General features: G+C 59.6%; 1 protein-coding gene across 1 annotated transcript in view; it reads left to right on the top strand.

Annotated features, from left to right (window-relative positions):
* The window catches only part of GCN1 (GCN1 activator of EIF2AK4), a 56,625-nt gene that overhangs the window by 13,041 nt on the left and 21,902 nt on the right, over nucleotides 1-21,682 (top strand). The window contains exons 8-34 of the mRNA XM_055147052.1: nucleotides 218-286; nucleotides 599-707; nucleotides 1,253-1,327; nucleotides 1,666-1,794; nucleotides 2,740-2,790; nucleotides 3,153-3,251; nucleotides 3,448-3,621; nucleotides 6,249-6,401; nucleotides 7,744-7,836; nucleotides 10,032-10,107; nucleotides 10,235-10,394; nucleotides 11,374-11,563; nucleotides 11,651-11,775; nucleotides 12,022-12,200; nucleotides 12,454-12,547; nucleotides 13,534-13,647; nucleotides 13,737-13,935; nucleotides 14,658-14,813; nucleotides 15,403-15,584; nucleotides 15,940-16,020; nucleotides 16,333-16,476; nucleotides 18,061-18,188; nucleotides 18,317-18,506; nucleotides 18,610-18,680; nucleotides 19,104-19,269; nucleotides 19,601-19,795; nucleotides 21,358-21,604. Of these exons, the coding sequence (XP_055003027.1) occupies nucleotides 218-286; nucleotides 599-707; nucleotides 1,253-1,327; nucleotides 1,666-1,794; nucleotides 2,740-2,790; nucleotides 3,153-3,251; nucleotides 3,448-3,621; nucleotides 6,249-6,401; nucleotides 7,744-7,836; nucleotides 10,032-10,107; nucleotides 10,235-10,394; nucleotides 11,374-11,563; nucleotides 11,651-11,775; nucleotides 12,022-12,200; nucleotides 12,454-12,547; nucleotides 13,534-13,647; nucleotides 13,737-13,935; nucleotides 14,658-14,813; nucleotides 15,403-15,584; nucleotides 15,940-16,020; nucleotides 16,333-16,476; nucleotides 18,061-18,188; nucleotides 18,317-18,506; nucleotides 18,610-18,680; nucleotides 19,104-19,269; nucleotides 19,601-19,795; nucleotides 21,358-21,604 (3,649 nt within the window). The remainder of the gene's footprint in view (nucleotides 1-217; nucleotides 287-598; nucleotides 708-1,252; nucleotides 1,328-1,665; nucleotides 1,795-2,739; nucleotides 2,791-3,152; nucleotides 3,252-3,447; nucleotides 3,622-6,248; nucleotides 6,402-7,743; nucleotides 7,837-10,031; nucleotides 10,108-10,234; nucleotides 10,395-11,373; nucleotides 11,564-11,650; nucleotides 11,776-12,021; nucleotides 12,201-12,453; nucleotides 12,548-13,533; nucleotides 13,648-13,736; nucleotides 13,936-14,657; nucleotides 14,814-15,402; nucleotides 15,585-15,939; nucleotides 16,021-16,332; nucleotides 16,477-18,060; nucleotides 18,189-18,316; nucleotides 18,507-18,609; nucleotides 18,681-19,103; nucleotides 19,270-19,600; nucleotides 19,796-21,357; nucleotides 21,605-21,682) is intronic.

Here is a 21,682-nt window from a genome sequence, read left to right as displayed (position 1 = left end):
AAGGATCTCGAAGGGCAGGAGCGGCCCCCGGGCAGGAACGGCTGAGTGGGGTCAGAGAGGGCCTCTGGGCGTTTCCGAGGATCGAGCGGTGTGCGTGCTCAGTGGCACCTTGGTGCCTGACACCTGAAATTTGGGCTGCTGACTTGTATCTTGTTTCTTGTTCTCCAGTGACCAGGTAGCCGGGTTGCCGGGCCCTAACAGGTCTCTCTCTCCCCAGGCGGCCCTGCTGGAGTTCTATGTGAAGAACATCCTGATGAGCAAAGTGAAGCCGCAGAAGTACCTGTTGGTGAGTGCGAGCCGGGCCGCCTCGCCTGCACGAGTCGGAGTCCCCTCTGAGCTCCGGGCTTTAGCGCCGGTCCCAGTAGCCGCCTTCCTCCCCAGTTCCTCTCTCTCTACCTCCCCCAACCGTTCCCCAGGGCGGGGGGGGGGGTGGGGGGTGGGGGGGGTGTTGGTGGTGCTCAGGACTTGACCCCTGGCTCTGTGCTCAGGGATCCCTCCTCGCAGTGGGGGCCAGGGGTTGAAGCAGGCTTGGCCACGCGCACGGCTCGCGCCCCGTCCCTGTGCCCCTATCTGGCCCCTGACCCCTCCGGCCTTGCAGGATAGCTGTGCTCCCCTGCTGCGCTACATGTCCCACACGGAGTTTAAGGACCTGATACTCCCCACCGTCCAGAAGTCCTTACTGCGGAGTCCCGAGAACGTCATCGAAAGTAGGTCATTGCCGCAGCAGGACAGTGGCAGGGAGACCAGCTCCTAAGAGGCTGCGTGTTCAGTCCCTGGCAGCGGGGCAAGGGGGTTAGCAAGGGACAAGTTCAGCGTGTCCCTCGCCTGGTGGGGGAGGAGGCAGAGACGAGGCATCCTTGTGAGATTATGTTGGAGGCCCTGCGTCCTCTTGGTCAAGAATGCACAAAAGTATCTCCCTAGAAGACTGCCCACAGTTTTCAAGTTGCGAGAGCCTTCTGCAGGCCGAGCAGGCTAGGGCCTCATAGCCCTGTGGCCAGTTGGAACGTGGTGTGGAGGTAGGGCTTTGCCTCCCGGAGAGTGTAGGGTGGAGTCTCACAGTGGGTAGAGTATTGGCAGAGCACTTTCTGCGGATCAGGGTGGGACAGGATACAGCTGGGGTCTGGGCGGGGTGCGGCCAGAGAGAGGCAGGGATCCTGTTCTCTGTGGCTGACCAGTGACGCCTGCCGGGAGGAGGGCAGGTGTGGGCATTGCACCCGAGACGGCCCTGGTCAGTGCTCTCTGTCCTCTGTAGCTATCTCCAGCCTCCTGGCGTCCGTGACTCTTGATCTCAGCCAGTATGCGCTGGACATCGTGAAAGGACTGGCTAGTGAGTATTCTGACCCTCTCCCCACCCCGCCAAGGGCACTCGGGATTTGGTCATATTTTGTCCTGGTGATTGTAGAAAAGCGGGCACGGCCGGGTTAAACCTCAGGTCGTTTCATCTGCGCTTCGTTTGCGTAGTTTCTTTCCTAAGATCACCTGCAGTCAGACCAGGGTCTAGATTTGGGAGCCCGTTGGAGACAGAGTTGGAAGCGGGGGTCCCGCGCTGTGGGTAGCCTCTGAACGCGTGTGCGTGTGTGTGTGTGTGTGTGTGTGTGTGTGTGTGTGTGTGTGTGTGTGTGCTCGTGCGTGTTGTGTGTGGCGTGTGACTGCACGTGCCCGCAGGTCAGCTGAAGTCCAACAGCTCCCGCCTGATGGATGAAGCCGTGCTGGCGCTGCGCAACCTGGCCCGCCAGTGCAGTGACCCTTCGGCCATTGAGGCGCTGACCAGACACCTGTTCGCCATCCTTGGAGGTGAGCAGGCCTTCTTCGCTCTCTCAAGGTTGTGAGGAGGCACCTTGGCCTTCCCCGGGAATGGGGCCATGGAATGGGAATGGGGGTGATCTCCAAAAGCACTCGCCAGGCAGTGAGAGAGGTGGCCTTGCTGTCCTTTTTTAAGTCTCTACGGAGGGGCTGGAGCAATAGGACAGCAGGGAGGGCATTTGCCTTGCACGCAGCCGACCCTGGTGCGATCCCGGCATCCCATATGGCCCCTCGAGCACCACCAGGAGTAATTCCTGAGCATCGATGGATGTGGCCCAAAAAGCTAAACAATAAATAAACATTATTTAAAAGAAAAAAAAATTCGTCTGTATGGAAACATTGTCTTTGGGAGAGAGAAACGTGATTTTTTAAATGCTTTTCTTCATGTTTTATCCTGACTCGCAGCTTTTCAGTAAGGACGTGACTTTAGTTGGGGAGAAAAGCACTTACGGATGTTGATTGAAAGCCTGCTTCACGGCGGGAAGGCTACTTCTGGAAACTATTTCATTTGCCTTGCGGTTGCACCTGCCAGTGTCGGGGTCTTCTCCCGGCTCACCCTGCTGGGGGCTGCTGCTGTGGTGCCGAGGGAGCCCGTGGTACTGGGCAACCGGGCCTGGGGCTCCGCGTGTAAAGACTCCTTCCCTGGCCCCAGAAACTCCGTATTTTGTTGTTGTTCTGATTTAGGTCAGACCTGGCAGTGCTCAGGGCTTACTTTTGGCGGTGCGCTCGGGGATCACTCCTGACAGTGCTCTGGGGCCCGTGTGGGTGCCGGGGATCGAATCCGGGTCAGCCCCATGCAAGGCCAACACCGCCGCCACTGTATTGTCACTCGGGCCCCGGTAAATTGTGTTTTGACGGCACACACGTGGCGGTGTTGTTCGCCCCCTGGGCAGTGTGGTGATGTGACTTGGGACCCTGCTGTCTCCCTCCTCTCAGGCTCCGAGGGAAAGCTGACGATCGTGGCCCAGAAGATGAGCGTCCTCTCAGGTATACCCTTCTCCGCGGGTAGGGGCCCTGCGGCTTACTGGAACCATCGAGTCAGCGAGTGCTCTGGCTCTTTGGGTGGGGAGGAGTTTCTGGGGAATCGCTCTTTGCAGTCCCGGGGATTGAAGCCAGGCCTCTTGCTGCAGAGCCTGGACTGTGACTCCTTGGCCAGTCTGGGCCTCCTGGCGTGGCTCCCAGAGTTTCTGTGGTTTCTGTGGGTTTCTGTGAAAGGCAGGTTGTTGGCTGGGGAGCTGCAGGGGGCTCAGTAACAGCAGCGGCAGAGGAGAGGGGCAGTTGCGGGGACGGGGGGCGGACAACTGTGCCCTGATCCTGACAAGGGCTGAGCCGGCGTCTGTGCCTTCCAGGGGTCGGGAGTGTCAGTCATCACGTGGTGTCTGGGCCGTCCAGCCAGGCTCTGAATGGGACCGTGGCAGAGCTGTTCATCCCGTTCCTCCAGCAAGAAGGTAATTAATTGTACGCTGTTGGACCCATGGCCGCCGGGGCCTGTTCTGCAGCCCGGTTCACACAGCCTGCGCCGGGGCCCCTTCTGAGGGCTCCCCTCCCCCTCCTCCTCCTGCTGATGCGTGCGTGCAGGTGCCCGGTGGTGACGTGGTGCGGGTGGGAGGCACTTCACTGACGGCGCTTCCGCCTCTCCCCCAGTTCACGAAGGCACCTTGGTGCACGCCGTCTCCGTCCTGGCTCTCTGGTGTAACCGCTTCACCACGGACGTGCCCAAGAAGCTCACAGAGTGGTTCAAGAAAGCCTTCAGCCTTAAGACCTCCACCTCTGCCGTCAGGCACGCCTACCTGCAGTGCATGCTGGCCTGCTTCCGAGGTGAGGCGCCATCCCCACCCCCGCCCCAGAAGCCACTGTGTCTTAGGCGCCGCATCACCGTCAAGTTCTCCCTTCTGGCTCAGTTCTTGAGCGTTGGTTCCTCCTGAGCCTCTGGGCACGTGACGTTGAGCCATCCCAGGCCCAGGCCTTAGGGCTCAGTCAGAACAGCTCAGGCTGTCATCTCTTCCCATCGGGCCGCAGAGGACAAAGCCTTCCTTTGCATAACCCAGAACCAGAACCAGAACCCGGCAATGTGTTAGAAATCATGGAAAAATGGTCCTGATTCTACCTTCTTTGTTTGTTCCCTGTTTTTTTTTGGGGGGGGTGTGGGGCGGGAACCTCGCCTGGCAATGCTCAGGGGTTCCTCCTGGCTCTGCACTCAGGAATCACTCCTGGCAGTGCTCAGGGGACCATATGGGATGCTGGGGATCAAATCCGGGTCAGCAGCCATGTGCAAGCATTCTCTCCCCGGCAGATTCCAGCTTCCTATGGCCGTCAAGTCAGGCCTATTTTCCAGTCCCCCGCTGTGCTCCCTTCAGTGGTGCCAGCTGAATGGCACGTGGCCCTTGGCAGGCAGCCACCTCCTCCTCGGGCAGAGCCGGGGAGCTTCCAGAGGCCTGGAGGCACTCAGTCCCCACGGGTAGCCTTGTCGATATCTGCCTCTGAGTGAGTAGATATTTTTAAAAAAGCAGCTCAAACTTAACTGTGTTTAAAGAAACATCTAGGGGATTCCAGAGCTGCCTCTGGAGAGAAGGCGCCTTTCGGTACAGCGCCATTACTCTCTTAAGTTTGCATTTTGGCCGCATTTAGATGGCTCTTAGATAGCATTTATTTATTTATTTATTTATTTACTTTTAACATTTTATTTTTGCTTTTTGGGTCAACACCCAGCCATGCTCCTGGCTCTGCACTCAGGAATTACTCCTGGCGGTGCCTGGGGGACCATATGGGATGCTGGGAATTGAAGCCGGGTTGGTGGCGTGCAAGGCAAACGCCATACCTGCTGTGCTATCGCTCCAGCCCCTTAGATAGCCTTTAGATTGAGTTCTTAAGATAGCAGAGATGTGATTGAAGCTAGCTCTTCAGTTTGAGCTGTTTCTACTTAATGCGTTTTAAAATAAACACAAGAGGGAGGCCGAAGAAATGGTCCAGGGATAACGAACGTGGCCAATAGGGTGCAGTGCCCAGCACTTCTGGGTGGGACCCCAAAATCAAAATAGACACGGGATAAAATAATGCTTTCAAACAAACTTCTTGGCTAAAGAGCTGTTACATAATCTAAAAGAAATACTGGTAGCATTGTGATTTGTCTGACATACCAGTTTAGTACTTAAGAAATCCTAAGTTTTGGGCTGGAGCAGTAATATATTGGGTAGAGCCTTTGCCTCCCATGCATCTGATCCCGGGTCAGTCCCCAGCACCCCATTGGGTTCCCTGAGCACTGCCAGAGTAAACCCTGAGCACTGCTGCGTGTGGCCCCAAAAGAAAAACAAATGAAAAAGAAAACATGCATGTAGGGCTAGAGAGATTGTAGGAGGGTAGAAGGGTTCTGGCACTTGCTTTTCATGCCGCTGACTCTGTTCAGTCCCCAGCATTGCATATAGTCCCAAGCACTGCCAGGTTTGAATTGACCCCAAAGAAATCATGAAATCAGGGTTTGGCTATAATTCCACCAGGTTTGTGTTTTGGGCCACATCTGGTGATGTGCAGGGTAGATTTCTGGCTCAGTGCTCACTCCTGGTGGTTCTCCAGGGGTCAAGTCCAGACCTTCTGCATAAGCGAAGCAGTGTATCACCTTTTGAGCTTTCTCAAGGGCCTCCCCCTTCTTTCTTTTTTTTTTTTTCTTTTTGGGTCACACCTGGCAATGCACAGGGGACACTCCTGGCTCTGCACTCAGGAATTACCCCTGGCAGTGCTCAGGGGACCATATGGGATGTTGGGTTTTGAACCCGGGTCGGCCGCGTGCAAGGCAAACGCCCTCCCCGCTGTGCTATCGCTCCAGCCCCTCCCCCTTCTTTTTTCTAAGTGAATTTAGTTCATAGGTCAACAAATGGGTTCTGATTTTGGAATTTTGGTTCTAGAGGCCATCTGGTATGGAGGAAGAGCTCCTCCCGGCAATTTAGTGGGTAGATTTTAGTTTGGCCCTGACTCCCTTAACCGGCTACATAGCATAGCTGGCCTTGGGCTACTCACCGAACCTTTCTCCGTGTATTTTCTTACCGATCCGATGAGTAGCTGTACTCAGGTTAGTGAGGTTCCTCTAGCTCTAACTATAGTAAAGTCCCAGATTCTGATTTCACTTCTCCAAGGTCTTTTTTTTTTTTTCTTTGCTTTTTGGGTCACACCCGGTGATGCACAGAGGTTACTCCTGGCTCTGCACTCAGGAATTATTCCTGACGGTGCTCGGGGGACCCTATGGGATGCTGGGAATCGAACCCGGGTTGGCCGCGTGCAAAGCAAATGCTCTCCCCGCTGTGCTATCGCTCCAGCCCCTTCTCCAAAGTCTTGATAACTGAAAGGTCTGGCTTAGCCCGTTGACCGGGGCGGCCTGCTCCTTTGTCACGTAAGTAATCTTGTCAGCCCTGAAGATCCGGCTACTCTGTGAGGTGCTGCTCTTCTCTCCGCAGGTGACACACTCTTGCAGGCCCTGGACTTGCTGCCCTTGCTCGTTCAGACCGTGGAGAAGGCGGCGGCCCAGAGCACTCAGGTGCCCGTCGTCACGGAGGGGGTCGCGGCAGCCCTGCTGCTCTCCAAGCTCTCTGTGGCCGACTCCCAAGCCGGTAAGGACCGGAGCTGCCACAGAGGGACGGGGACCTGCCGGAGTGCCTTTGGGCAGGGGCTTTAGGGCCTCACAGGGTGGGCTCGCTCTTGCCCCCTGTGGGGCCGCCCCGGGGCTGTGACCCGCAGGAGTCCACCTCCGTCCACTGCAGTGGGAATGCCGCCAGGGCCTGTGTCCTGCCCTGGCCCCCATGCTGCCGCAGGGGGTTAAAATCCATCAGCTCCAAAGGGGGAGAATGTGCAAAGCTTCCCCTCAGCCATCCAGCCACTGGGTTCTCTTTTCTGGGCAGTATTAGCAGTTTCTTACGTCGAGTGCGTCAGTGTGTTACAGACTGAGCACTGTGGGTCGTGTCCTGTCCTGGGGTGGGTGTGCCGAGGAAGCATTTGGGAAGGACTCCGGATCCCTTCAACAAAAGGCGTCCTCGTCCCTTCTGGTTACGTAGTATTTCATGTTGGCCTTAGCCCCTCTCCTTCTCTGCAAGTGGGCATCAAAGTTGTCCGCTCTTTTTTTTTGTTTTGTTTTGTTTTTGGGTCACACCCGGCGATGCACAGGGGTTACTCCTGGCTCTTCACTCAGGAATCACCCCTGGCGGTGCTCAGGGGACCCCATGGAATCCGGGTCGGCCGTGTGCAAGGCAAACGCCCTACCCGCTGTGCTATCGCTCCAGCCCCCCATGTCCCCTCTTTTCTTGTCTTCCCTGTATATATGCCAAAGCCCTGGGCTGCCTTGGGGTGCAAAGATGTTTGCTTCAACAGATTTCACCCCGCTTTCCGAGGGAGAGAGGAGATGCAGAAACAGCTCGTTTTAGGCAAATGTTAGTTGGTGCAGTTCCGAAGGAGGGGCTTGTTTTCCGCTATGGGACTGGGTGTCGGGAGAGACTGAAGGAGGGAGTGCTGGAACCAGCGCCCTGAAGGCTGGGCAGGATTTTGTAGCCGGTGTGAGTTCCACTGCGCCGCCGAGAGGAAAGCTGGGGGGGGAGGGTTCAGCTGGGCGCCTGGAGTAGGGGGAGAGCCGGAGGGAGGCAGCTCCTGTAGGCAGCAGAGAGTCCCCGAAGGTCCTCCTGTGGGTGACGTACTGGAAGGACCACGCCGAGGAGCGACTGTCCCACAGCAGCTGTCACAGAGACCCGCTTCTCTCTCTCTTTTTTTTTTTTTTTTTTTGCTTTTTGGGTCACACCCGGCGATGCACAGGGGTCATTCCTGGCTCATGCACTCAGGAATTACCCCTGGTGGTGCTCAGGGGACCATATGGGATGCTGGGATTCGAACCCGGGTCAGCCGCGTGCAAGGCAAACGCCCTCCCCGCTGTGCTATCGCTCCAGCCCCCTGCTTGTCTCCTTGCAGAGGCCAAACTGAGCAATTTCTGGCAGCTGGTTATGGATGAGAAAAAGCAGATTTTCACTTCTGAGAAATTCCTGCTCCTGGCTTCTGAGGACGGTGAGTGACAGCCCCCTCGGTTCTGAGGTCGGGCCGGGTCTCTGCCCGTCTGCAGCCGCCTTCCCTGAGCGCAGGCTGCCTGAGCTGCCGCTGTGGGAGCCACGACGTCATTCTGGAGGCGGGGTGGGGGGAGCGTGTCTCTCAGAGCTGCTGTGATAGTAGCGGTAATTACAGCTGATTGGTAATTGCCGTCTTGGTAGTAAAAGGCAGCTGAGAAGCTGGTGGGCGTAGCCGACTCCACTCCCCCTCCAGGGTCCGCCCAGCCACTGCTCTCTAGCCTTGCAGCCGCACAGCGGATGTGACTTCGAATGTGTATTTAGAATTCTGGGTCGTCTGCTGCTAATTGGTGATTTAAAATCTCTCGACTCAGATCACAACATCTTCCCAACGAGCTACAACTGCTCGTCACTTCCTGGTGTTTTTTTTTTTAATTGTAGTTTTTATACAGGAAATATAATTATCATAATTAAAAAATGTCTGAGGGTCTTTGCTGAAAATTGTACCCCTGGTTTTGTCTTTGGCCACTGTTTTCTGAGTATGGATATTCAAGTTCTTTTTGTTGTTGTTGTTGTTGTTGATTTCGGGCCACACCCGGTGGTACTCAGAATTTATTCCTGACTCTGCTCAGGTATCACTCTTGGCAAGGCTTGGGAACATTCTGGGGTGCCAGGGATTGAACCCAGGTCTCCCCCAGGTCTCCTGTGCACAAGGCAGGCACCTTAACCACAGTACTACTGCTCCAGCTCCTGGATAACCGTCTTAGCAACATTGTTTAGTTTTGATGGTGTCCGTTTATACTGTTCTGTGCCTTTACCTAGTTCTCCTTTTTTTCCTTTTCTTTTTGGGTCACACCCGGCGATCCATAGGGGTTACTCCTGGTGGTGCTCAGGGGACAATACAGGATGCCGGGAATCAAACTCGGGTCGGCCATATGCAAGGCAAACGTCCCTACCTGCTGTACTATTGCTCCAGCCCCTAGTTCTCCCTTTTTATACAGTGGGTAGCATGCCTGTTCTCTGCACTGTGCTTTATAGATTTGGAAATCCCTCCGTATCAGTGCATACAAGTGTTTAATATTAGTCTTTTTTAAAAATAAACTTAAATAAGAAACTTAAAAAATAAAACTTAAACTTAAAAAATAAACTTAAAAATAAACTTATTTTGGAGGCCTCCCCAGCAGTGCTCTGGGGCCTAACGGCCACCCACAGTGGCACTTGGGCCTCCTCGTCTGGTGTGTGGGCCTGGCCACACAGTGCTGCTTGAGTCCAGAGGGGCTGGAGGCCATCCGGGCCACACCCAATGGTGTTGTGGTGTTGGGGTCCGGGAGTGTGGACACGCGGGGCCAGGAATGGCCTTTAGGGCCTGGGGCGTGTCGGGCGGCTCCCCCGCCCTTTGGCCTCTCTCCTGAGCCCCTGAGTCTTTTCCAGAGTTGCACAGTAATTCTTTTCCCTTATGCCAGGGATCATAGCCGGGTCTCATACAGATGAAACATCTCTATCTCTGGGCTACCTGTTTGGCCCCGTATTACTCATCATTCAGAAAGAGGCGTGTCCTTTCCTTATTCCACACTCCGCGTGTGCCTCCTGACCAGAAGGAAGGCTGTTCACTTGAGCTGCCACTTCACACCGAGTGGCTGTCCCCTCCACATTTTTTTTTTTTTTTTTTTTTTTGCTTTTTGGGTCACACCCAGCGATTCTCAGGGGTTACTCCTGGCTTTGCACTCAGGAATTACTCCTGGCAGTGCTTGGGGGACCATATGGGATGCCGGGGATCGAACCCAGGTCGGCCGCGTGCAAGGCAAACGCCCTGCCTGCTGTGCTATCGCTCCGGCCCGACATTTTTTTTTTTTGCAGTGAATAAAACATTGTTTATTGGTCTGGTGGTTGAGTACAAGTCTGATGGAATGGTAAATGTAAAATAATGTGTTTTAGGTTAGCCTGTAGCACAGTCATAGCACTGTCGTCCTGTTGTTCATCCACTTGCTCGAGCGGGCACCAGTCTGTCTCCCTTGTGAGACTTGTTATTACTGTTTTTGGCATATCAAATACGCCACGGCTAGCTTGCCAGGCTCTGCTGTGAGGGCGGGATGCTCTCGGTAGCTTGCCGTGTCCACTCTACTTGGGCGTTTCAGTTCTGCCCCTCTTCTCTCCGGCCGTGTGCTCTGTGTGAGAAGGCCTCTGCCGTTCCCCCCCCAGCCCTGTGCACGGTGCTGCAGCTGACAGAGAGACTTTTCCTCGACCACCAGCAGAGACTCACGGGCAGCAGAGTCCAGTACGTGAGGCTTCCTTCCCCGCGCCCCGGGGCCAGGTGGGGGGCATCCTGGCAGGAACGGGGCCGTGTGGGAGGGGCCGCCCGGCCCCCAGCCCTCCTGATCCACAGCCCGTCCCTGCGCTCACAGGCAGTATCACCGGGCTCTGGTGGCCGTGCTCCTGAGTCGCCCCTGGCACGTGCGCAGGCAGGCGCAGCAGACGACCCGCAAGCTGCTGTCCTCTCTGGGGGGCTTCAAGCTGGCGCACGGACTCCTGGAGGAGCTCAAGACCGTCCTCAGCTCTCACAAGGTGAGGGCCCTGACCCTTGGCCCACCTGGCTGCTGCGGTGGGCTTCCAGCTGGCCCACTCCTGGGCTCTCCCCACGCGCTCGGCCTGGGAGCCCGGGGTACCCTGTCATGCCCGGCCACCGGTGTGCGGGGAGCCATACGCGGTGTCGGGGTTCGAGCCAAGATTGTGGCTGCAGCTGTGTGCTAGGCGAGCACCTCGGCCTTTGTCCTCTCGCGGGCCACAGCACCGGGCCCACAGCCGGGGATGGATCCCAGGCTCCTGCACGCAGTGCTCTCCCCCTTGCCCCTGCTCCCCCTTTCATGTATAATTCCTGTTCTGACCCCCTTTTATCTTTTGGGGGGTGGGGGTGGCAGCGCACCTGGCGGTGCTCAGGGCTCACTCATGGCTCCGTGCCCAGGGACCATCGTGGCGGGGCTGGAGGGGGACCAGGTAGTGCTGGGGATCCCACCCGGGGTCGGTTTTGTGCCCTTAGCGACATGGCCTGAGCTTGCTCCCTCGAGGAGGCATTTTGCTCTCCAGGCTCCTTATGCTCCTCAGTGCATTTCTGTCCGTTCCCTGCTTTGCTTTTTCAGTGTCTCTAAATGAAAGCTTAACACCCTTATTTCAGTGTCAGTGTTCCAGGAGCTGAGACAAACTTGCTCCGGGTCTTGGCAGCCAGTGGGTGGGCCAGACTCCTAAGGTCTGGCTCCGACTCCGGTGCTCTCTGAGCTCGTCACTGCTTCCCTCCCTCCTGCTGGAGGGATCAGCCCCGGTGGAGTGGCACACTGTGCCCGCCGCCTGTGTTTCCTGGACCACTTTCGGGGGCCACCTTCCCACAGCCCCAGAATCAGGGATATTTCCTCTATCCCGGCTCCTCTCACAGTCTCCCGCCAGTGCAGACCGTGGCCTCCGTGTCCGTTCGAGCGGGGAGCCCAGAGAACAGCCTGGGCAGGGCAGTTGGGCCCCAAGTGCCGGCTCATTACGCACCGTCTCTGTGCAGGTGCTGCCCTTAGAGGCTCTGGTGACTGACGCCGGGGAGGTGAGCGAGGCAGGCAAGGCCTACGTGCCCCCCCGGGTGCTGCAGGAGGCCCTGTGTATCATCTCTGGGGTGCCGGGGCTGGCGGACGACTTCAACGACACGGAGCAGCTGGCCCAGGAGCTGCTCATCATCTCCCACCACCCGTCCTTAGGTGCGTGGCGGGGGGCTCAGGCCTCTGCCGGCAGGGGCGGGGCAGGCCTGGCAGGAGCCTTCACTGACCACCCCCCTCCCCCCTCAGTGGCACTGCAGTCTGGACTCTGGCCGGCACTGCTCAGCAGGATGAAGATTGACCCTGAGGCCTTCATCACCAGGCACCTGGACCAGATCATCCCCCGCATCACCATGCAGAGCCCCCTGAACCAGGTGATTGCACGGGGCCTGCCTCTGGCCTCCCTCTCGGCGGGGGGGCGGGGAGGTTCAGAGCGGCGGGTGAAGGTGGGCTGGAACGGGGCTTGCCCCCTTGGGTGGCACAGCACGGGACGTGCGAACTGAATTGGGCACAGGAGGGAGCTTGGAGCTGCCGGGTCCCCGGGTTGGCCCCCCCTCTGCGTGCCGCGGCCACGGGGCCCCTGTCCAGGGCCCCACTGACTGTCCGTGTTTGTCTGGCAGTCTTCTATGAACGCCATGGGCTCCCTTTCCATCCTGTCCCCAGACCGGGTCCTCCCTCAGCTCATCAGCACCGTCACCACCTCCGTGCAGAACCCTGCACTGCGCCAGGTGACTCGCGAGGAGTTTGCCATCATGCAGACCCCTGCCGGGGAGCTGTACGACAAGTCTATCATCCAGAGGTGAGAGCCCCGCAGGCTCCGTGGCCTCAGGTCCGCGCCCGGAAGCAGCGTCCCCTTTGCAGGGTGCTTGTGAAGAGCAGCTGAAGAGCTGAGGCGTCCATCGGGCCCGTGCCCTCTCTTCCGGGTACCTGCTAGCCCGTGGCTGGGGGCGGGGCGGCTCCAGCATGCTCCCTGGGCGGGCTGTGTACAAGCCCGCTGCGGGTTCGCGCCCGGCGGGGCACCGCGGGGCTGACCGCGTGCTCTGGTGTTGCAGTGCCCAGCAGGACAGTATCAAAAAGGCCAACATGAAGCGGGAGAACAAAGCGTACTCCTTCAAGGAGCAGATCATCGAGCTGGAGCTCAAGGAGGTGCGTCCGGGAGGTGTCTCAGAGGCGGCTGCACCTGAGGCCACGGCGCAGTCGTCTGGTTCCCTCGGCCCTCCTGCCCTTTCTCCGTAGCGGCCTCCACCCCCGGCCCAAGGGAACGCATGCGTACCAGCAGCGCTTGGCCGTCTCCTCCGCGCCGGCCCCCCAGCTTGTCTGCGCTCGAGGCCTTGCTGTGTTTGCTGTTGCTCTTCCCGGCAGAGTCTTGAAAGGCGCCGCCCTCCAGCTCCACAGCGGCCCTCTTCTTGGTTGCTCTGGACCCTGTTTGACCTGTCGTAGTGCTTGTCATGCCCCACACCGTTTACCTGTCTGCTTTGTCCCGAGATGGTGGGTGTCAGGCAGGCAGGAACTTGATCTTTCTTTCGTGGCGGCGGGGGCTGTACCCGGCGATACTCAAGGGCTGCTCCCGGCCGCACTCAGGGATCGCTCCTGGTGGTGGCCGTTGGGCTGTAGGGGGTGCTGGGGAGTGAACCTGGGTTGGCCGTTGCAAGGCAAAGCGCCTTCCCCACTCTAGTGTTTCTGTGGCCTCGAGGAACTGGATCTTTTGGTTTCCATCTGCGGTGCTCGGGGTCACGCCCAGCAGTCCTTGTGGGACCGTGCAGTGTGGCGCTGGGGACAAAATCAGGATTCCTGCTTGCAAAGCTTGTGCTCCAGCTCTTTGCGTCACCTCCCCAGCCCCACGGAGGGATTTTTTTGCGGGGGGGGGGGGTGGAGCCTAACACTTCAGGACCCTCGTTGCGTGTGTCAGAGAGAATCCAGTGAGAAAGCATGTTTCTCCTCTCATTTCCGTCCGGAGTGCCAGGTGGCTGCAGGCCGTGGGCGGCAGGGAGGTCACCAGGCTGGGGGCCCGTCTCCCCCGCCATACCTAATGCTGGTGCGGTGCCTCTGGCCATCCGAGCTCGCCGTCCTCTGGGAGGGAGGCAGGGGGACGGTGTTCCGGGAGGCCAAATGGCTCTGCTCGTCACCCTCAGGAGATCAAGAAGAAGAAAGGCATCAAGGAGGAGGTGCAGCTGACGAGCAAGCAGAAGGAGATGCTGCAGGCCCAGCTGGACAAGGAGGCGCAGATCCGGAGGCGGCTGCAGGAGGTGGGCGCGTGCCCCCGGGGGCCCGGGGTGGCCACGCCTGCTCCCTGCGGTCCCGCAGACTCGGTCCTGACCCTCCGCTCTGCTTGCAGCTGGACGGGGAGCTGGAGGCGGCGCTCGGACTGCTGGACACCGTCCTGGCCAAGAACCCGTCCGGCCTGACCCAGTACATCCCTGTCCTGGTCGACTCTTTCCTGCCCTTGCTGAAGTCTCCCCTGGCTGCTCCCCGGATCAAGAACCCTTTCCTGTCCTTGGCTGCCTGCGTCATGCCCCCTCGGCTCAAGGCTTTGGGTCAGTCCTCGTTTGCCGGCTGTGGCTACGGCCCAGGGCAGGCTGGGAGATGGTCAGGGTGCTGCACCCAGGGGCTTGGCAGCTGGCTCGTGTGTAGCAGCCTGGGATCCCTCGGCCGCGGAGGGCTGCCTTCCTCCCGAGGCACCTGCTGTGCCCCCGAGGGCCAGCTGCGGGCCAGTCCCAGCGAGCTTTCAGGCAGGTCTTGAGACTGAGGAGTCAGGGTGGGTCTGGAAATGGCTCCAGGCCGTCCCAGTGCAGTGGGGATGGGCTTGGTGCACATGGCCAGTGAGGACAGTGACCTTTGCCTTCCCGTGGGTGGGGGAGCAACAGGTCAGGTAGAGTGGCTGGGCCTTGGGGAGACCTTGCCTCTGTGAGTTGTTTAACACCTGAAGCAAGCTTCCGGGTCTAAGGGCATATTCCCCGGGGTAGGGGCAGAATTGAGCGTATATTCTAGAGCCGCCAGAAGTGTCACCTGGTCACTGGCTCGTTGCAAGGAAGGTGGGAGCTCACGAGAGAGCTTCCCCCAGGGAGGGTGCGCAGCCCTCCCCTAGGGAGACCCCCGCCTCCTCCCAGAGCACTTGTCCTTACCCAGAGATGACTAAGTGGGGTAGAGGGCTCGGAGGCTGGCACCCCGAGTGGGTTTCTCTGAGGTCAGAGGCCTCTGTGGGCTGGCCTCTCCGTCTCAGTGGGTCATTCCTCCGGGTCCCCTCTCTCGGACACAGGCGTTTTGGTGAGCCACGTGACTCTGCGTCTGCTGAAGCCAGAGTGTGCCCTGGACAAGTCCTGGTGCCAGGAAGAGCTGTCAGTGGCAGTGCGGAGGGCAGTGACCCTGCTGCACAGCCACACCATCCCCTGCAGGGGGGGCAAGAACGACCCAGGTAAGGGCTGACCACCACTTCCTCCCTGGCCTGCTCTCCTGGGAACTCGCCTGCATGGACGGTTTCTGAGTTGGGGTCAAGTTTCCTGGGAGTCGGGCTGGAGTGATAGCACAGCGGGGAGGGCGTTTGCCTTGCATGCCACCGACCCAGATTCGATTCCCAGAACCCCATATAGTCCCCCAAGCACCACCAGGAGTAATTCCTGAGTGCAGAGCCAGGAGTAACCCCTGGGCATTGCTGGGTGTGAGCACCCCCCCAAAAAAAAATAGTATTCTGGGAGTCCCGGAAAAGTTTACTTGGCCTGGGAACCTTTTTGTGGTTATTTCTGTTTGTTTTTGGGCCACAAATAGTTCAGGGCCTGATTCTGGCTCTGTAGTCAGGAGTGACCCCTCGAGGCACTCAGGGGACCCACAGGGGTCAGCTGCACGCAAGGCGAGCACCCGGACCCCTGTCCAGTCCATGCTGCCGCCTCACGGGGAGCAGCTGCTTCTTAGTCCCAGAAAGGCCTCGGGCCCTGGCTCCCGCCTGCTTCCCGCCCTGCCCCGCCCCGCCCCTCCTGGAGGCTCACGTCTGTCGCGTGTTCTCGCAGACGCTGCTCCCCTGTCGGCACCAGCCTTCTCCTTGGTCTTCCCGTTTCTGAAGATGGTACTGACCGAGATGCCCCACCACAGCGAGGAGGAGGAGGAGCGCATGGCCCAGATCCTGCAGATCCTCACTGTCCACGCCCAGCTCAGGGCTGCCCCCAGCAGTGTGCCTGGCCGAGTGGACGAGGTGCGCGGGGCGTGGGAGGGGGCCCGGGGATGGCGTCCCCCACGCTCCCTGGGCCCCTGACGCTTCTGACAGGCGTGGGGCAGCGGCCGTGGGCGAAGAGAGCCCGGATGCTGCCAGCCGGGCTGCTGTCAAGACCCCGCGCAGCACCAGGTGTCCTGTGTCTGAGTGGGCCTGGCCAGAGACGGTCACAGATTGACTTTTCTTGGCCTTTGTTTTATCTTTGGGCCACACTGGACAGTGCTCAGACTGTGGCAGTGTGTGTGTGGGTGGGATCAGGGTCGGGGTGTCCACGCCAGGCTGTCGACAGTGGACTCGCGTTCCCCGCGGCTGAGAACTTCCTGCTCTCCCCTCCCAGAACGGCCCTGAGCTGCTGCCGCGCGTGGCCATGCTGCGCCTCCTGACCTGGGTGATCGGCACCAGCTCCCCGCGCCTGCAGGTGAGCTGCCTTCCAGGGGCTGTTGCTGACCCCCCCACGGCCCCCCCATTCCCTGACCCTGACCGCAGGCCCCGGCGTGTGGGCTGGGGTCCTTGTTCTCTCGCTCCGTGCCCTTGGCCAGGAGCACCAAACTGAGTGCTCTTGGCTTGGCAGGGGCCTTTAGCTCGGTACCTGCCCCCGGAGTCTCCACTCTCGTAGGTCTGGGGGGCACCGTCTGAGTTCGGGTCCCTCCCCGCGCCCCAGGCCCTGTCCGGCCCGACTTGGAAGAAGGCCCTGGCCGGACCGAGCTCAGGGGAGCGGTGTCCTTCGTAGGTCCTGGCTTCCGACACGCTGACCACGCTGTGTGCCAGCAGCAGCGGCAAGGACGGCTGTGCCTTCGCAGAGCAGGAGGAAGTGGACGTGCTGCTCTGTGCCTTGCAGTCCCCGTGTGCCAGCGTGCGCGACACTGCCCTCAGGGTACGTGCCTGCTCCCTGCAGGCTCGCCACGGCGGCCTTGCTGCTCCGCCCGAGGGGGACTCAGGCGCCCCTTCCATCGGGAGGGAGATGTCCCCCTGTGCTCGGGTGTGTCCCAGAGGCCAGGAGCAGAGGCATTGCAGCGGCCGATCCGTTGTGAGGCTCCACTCTCTGCTCAGCTCTTCCTCTCTGACAGTGTCACCTCTCAAATAAACTGTGGGTCTTGGCACATTCAGAGACACGCAGGACTGCCCCCCTGCCCCCACTCCCATCCCCATCCCCCCTTCGCCTTTTCTCAGTGCAGTTGGAAGGTCCCTTTAGAGGGGCTTGCTCTTCAAGCCCGCGTTCTCCCTTGAGCATGCATTGTGCTGGCTTCTGTGTCTTTGCTTGGAGAGTCCCCTGTTCTTTCGCTCTCCCCATGCCTTTTTACATGAGTTGCATTCCATAGAAACTACTTTGTTTCACAACAAAACACGAAAGGATCTCTCTAGGGGGAGAGCCAGTCTCTCAAGCGCCCAGCTGCAGTCTCCTGCTCTTGGCGGAAGCCGGGTTTTCTTGGGGGAACCACCGAGAGAAAATGTTGAAACAAAGGGAATGTCCTTGGTGTGAAGTCCCACCTGTGTCCCTCAGAGTTGGGGGTTATTTGTGTGGGGAGGGATCCCAAGCAGTGCTTAGAGTTTAGGGGCCACTCCTGGTGATTCTCGGCCAGCCAGGGCGGTTCCACACCAGGGTCCGGGGATGGCAGTGCTGCTCCGTGTACCCAGGCCATCCTTGCAGTGCTGGGGGGTCTTTATGGGGGGGAGTGCTGAGGGGGGCCATGTAATACCAGGAATCAAGCCAAGTTTGGGCATGTATAAGGCGTCGCACTGTAACCCCTGTACTACTATCTCCCTGGCCCAAGGTTCAGGGTTTTTTGTTTTGTTTCTGTTTTGTTTTGTTTTTAGCCACACTTGGTACTGCTCAGGGATCACTCCTGGTGGTGCTTGGGAGACCATATGGGGTGCTGGGGAGTGAACTCAGGTCAGGCGTGAGCAAGGCAAGCGCCTTGCCTGCTGTACTCTGTCTGGCCCCTAGTTCAGATTTTAATTTTACATGAAAAACATTCTTCATTCGGGGCTGGAGTGATAATACAGTGAGGGGGGCGTGTGCCTTGCTCACAGCTGACCAGGAGTACTCGGCTGGCCTGAGTGTAGAGCGAGGAGTAACTCCTGAGCACTGCTGGGTGTGACCCAAAAAGAAAAAAAGGAAAAAAAAAAGGAAAGAAAGAAAAACATTCTACCTCTACACATCTCTGTTTCTGAGAAGAGACTGGGAAGCTCGTGGATACAGCACTCCCTAGGCCAGCGCTGGCCAGGGGGGCTGTACGAGTAGGGGTGGATGGGTGCCACACCTGTGCTGTCCAGTGCAGTTGCTGCTGGCCACGGCGGCTACCAAGCGGCCGACAGCGGGAGCCGTGGGTGACTGAGTTGATTTTCCCCTTGAGCACTGAGGCTCTCCCGTGCACCCCACGAGCTCACAGGAGGCCGGAGGCTGGCTGGAGGCCCCCGGCGAAGCCTGAGCCTCAAGCCCCGATCCCACCCCTCCCAGGGGCTGATGGAACTCCACATGGTATTGCCAGTGCCTGATACGGACGAGAAGAACGGCCTGAACCTCCTGCGGCGGCTCTGGGTGGTCAAGTTCGACAAGGAGGAGGAGATCCAGAAGCTGGCCGAGAGGTGGTTTCTTCTGCCCCGTCCCTCCCGCGTCGGGACAGGGCGTCGGCGTGAGCGGGGCCGGGTGGTGGCGGAGGGCCTGCGGGCCGCGGCTCCTTGACCCGACAGCCCTCGCCTCCTGTCTGCCGCAGGCTCTGGTCTACCATGGGCCTCAGTCTGCAGCCCGACCTCTGCTCGCTGCTCATCGACGACGTCATATATCACGAGGCGGCCGTGCGGCAGGCCGGGGCCGAGGCCCTCTCGCAGGCTGTGGCCCGTTACCAGCGGCAGGCCGCCGAGGTCATGGGCAGACTCATGGAGATCTACCAGGAGAAGCTCTACGTGAGTCCCTGCCCGGCCCCGCTGCCCCACTCAGGCGCCTGCCCGCCGGCCCGGGTTTCCCGGGGAGAGCCCCTCGGGGCACTGACCGGCCTGTCTGTTGCAGCGTCCGCCGCCGGTGCTGGATGCCCTGGGACGAGTTATCTCCGAGTCGCCCCCGGATCAGTGGGAAGCCAGGTAGGACAGCCGCGGTGGGGGCGCCGCGCTCAGCGCTGTCCGGGCAGTGTGGGGTGGGGGGAAGGGCACAGTTCCCCTCAGAGCGCGAGTGCCGTCTGCACGGGCTGGCCTGTGCCCGTGGGCAGGGCAGTTCTTGGCTCACTCCTCTGCCCAGAGGTCTTTGGGGCCGGGGGGCTTCTTACTGTGTGGTCAGGTAGGATCACACTGCGCGGCCTTTGGCGGGGTGTCCGCTTCCCAGCACCCCTCCCGTCTGATGGGGGTAAACTCGGGGCATTTGGCCAAAAGGCCAGCTCCGCCTGTGTGGACTGTTCAGTGATCACCCCACTGGTTCCTGGCCCCCAGGATGCTGCTCGCTGCTGGTCTCTCCCAGACGGGGCCCCGGGCTGCCCCCAGCCCCCTGATACGCCCCCACTTCTTTCCCAGGTGCGGCTTGGCTTTGGCCCTGAACAAGCTCTCGCAGTGTCTGGACAGTTCTCAAGTGAAGCCGCTCTTTCAGTTTTTTGTCCCTGATGCCCTCAATGATCGGAACCCGGATGTCCGGAAGTGCATGTTAGATGCAGCTCTCGCAACACTTAACATCCATGGAAAGGTAAAAGCTCTCCGGGGAGAGCGGTGTGGGGCGGGCGGAGAGGGCTGGAATACGGCGGGAGGTGCAGGGAGGATGAGCGCCAGGAACCCTGCACGGCGGAAAATTCCATTTGTCGTCCTCTCGATCCACTTGTAGTCCTCTTGAGCCAGGAGGCTGTTAAGTTCTCGTAAGTCTGCTGCATCCCAGCCAGGAAACGGGGAAACCCTTTGGCGTTGCTGGCTGGCCCTGCGGGGTGTCGGTTACAGAGCCAGGTCTGGGCCTGCTCTTGGACTGAGACTCCCGGACACGGCCAGGGGCTGACGGGGGCGCTCTGGGCTGCGTGGCTTTGCAGGAGAACGTGAACTCGCTGCTGCCCGTGTTCGAGGAGTTCCTGAAGAACGCACCCAACGATGCCAGCTATGACGCCGTGCGCCAGAGCGTGGTGGTCCTGATGGGCTCTCTGGCCAAGCACTTGGAGAAGAGTGACCCCAAAGTGAAGCCCATCGTCGCCAAGCTCATTGCCGCCCTCTCCACCCCCTCCCAGCAGGTACCTGCCACCCAGTGTCAGTCCCTCCAGCGGTTCAGGGGAGTGGCAGCTGATTCACTGGCCGTAGGCGGTCAGGGCTGAGCTGGAGCTCAGAGTCCAAAAGGTTCTCTGTGTGGGGCTGGAGAGATAGCACAGCGGGTAGGGCATTTGCCTTGCATGCGGCCAACCCAGGTTCAATTCCCAGCATCCCATATGGTCCCCTGAGCACCGCCAGGGGTAATTCCTGAGTGCAGAGCAGGAGTGGCCCCTGTGCATTGCCAGGTGTGACCAAAAAAAAAAAAAAAAAGCCAAAAGGTTCTCTGTGAGGAGTCATCCTCGCTGGGGCGGCCTGGTGTACACGCGGGGGCCGCTGGGGAGGAAGTTACTTTGCTTCAGCGGGTGCCTGGAGTTTCCTTTATTTCCTCCAAACGCTCTTTGCAGTGGAGTGCGGGGTGGCACCCTCCCTGGGGTACTCGCAGGTCCAGGCGATTCTCGGCTGACTGGCTGTGGGGGTCCTGAGGGGCGGGGGATGGATACCAGCCCACCCCAGCAGTTCTGGGGGCCTCCAGGCCTGCACCGAAAGATGCTCGGAGGTCTGTGTGGGGCCAGGAATTGAACCCTGGTCGGGCGTGTGCCAGGCATGGCCCCTGACTAGAGCTGTCTCCTGCTTGTCTTCTCTTGTGCTGCATGTCAGCTGATCCCAGAGAGACTGACAGAAGGGAAGGAGTTGTGCTCCCTCCCTGTTGGGTCCCTTGGGGCCCTGAGTGTCCACTGTCACCTTGCACCATAGCTTGTAAGCCTGTGTGCAGGCAGGGGTGTGTTTTGCTGGGGACTGGGGTCTCGAGTACTGCTCGGAGCTTGGGTGCGGGGACACTCGGAGATAATTGGCCAGCTGAGCTGGGCAGTTGAATGTTTAGGCCCGACGCAGCATTCCTCAGGTCCTCAGTGCTCGGGGGCCACCAGGGCCATGTAGTACCTGGGGGTCTCCAGGACTGCGCTGGCAGTGCTGGATGGTGCCGGAAATGGAGCCGGGGTCCCAGAGCAAAGCATGCGCTATCTCTTGGTCTCTCATTTTCTCTTTCTGATCAATATGTGTGCTTATTTTCTCTGAACCACGTTTGCACCCCTATAGAATATCCTCCTCGAATGCGGGCTTACAGAGTAATGGGCAGGCTAGTGGGCAGGAAGCCCAGTCTGCCAGGGTCCAGAGGGGTTCGATGCTTTGCTGCTCTCAGCTGGGCCTCTGAGCCGTGGCCGGGCCTGGGCACCAGTTGCTTTGGCTGGCAGGCCCAGCCAGGTTCCCGTGACTGACGAGGTGGACACAGAGATGTGGGTCACTGTATGGGGACTCGGCAGATGCTTCTCTCCGGGTCTTTCTCTGGGAGTGGGTTTAGTCTTCCTGGAGTTTCTCCTGCCTTACTGGGCCGAGGTTCTGTGTTCTGGTCCCTCCTGACCCAGATGCAGTGGGTGCGCCCAGAGCCGAGGACGCCCCGTGTTGGGTGACAGCAGTGACAGAGAGGACTGAGGCGTGCCGGTGGGAGGTGCTGGGCAGGACTGAGCTTGCTGAGCTGCGGCCCCCACAGGTGCAGGAGTCGGTGGCCAGCTGCCTGCCGCCGCTGGTGCCGGCCATCAAGGAGGACGCGGGCGGGATGATCCAGAGGCTGATGCAGCAGCTGCTGGAGTCGGACAAGTACGCGGAGCGCAAGGGGGCTGCCTACGGGCTGGCGGGCCTGGTGAAGGGCCTGGGCATCCTCTCGCTGAAGCAGCAGGAGATGATGGCAGCGCTGACCGACGCCATCCAGGATAAGAAGAACTTTCGGCGGCGAGAGGGTGAGTGCCTCAGCTCAGACAACCACGCGGATTCCGTCCCCACTGCGGCCCGAGGCTGGGATCCGGGGCCTGGCCTTC

This window comes from Sorex araneus, chromosome 9 (assembly GCF_027595985.1).
Source record: "Sorex araneus isolate mSorAra2 chromosome 9, mSorAra2.pri, whole genome shotgun sequence".
Classification (NCBI taxonomy): Eukaryota; Metazoa; Chordata; class Mammalia; order Eulipotyphla; family Soricidae; genus Sorex; species Sorex araneus.
Note: the sequence above shows the minus strand (reverse complement) of the source record. Positions and strands in the feature narration are given on the sequence as shown.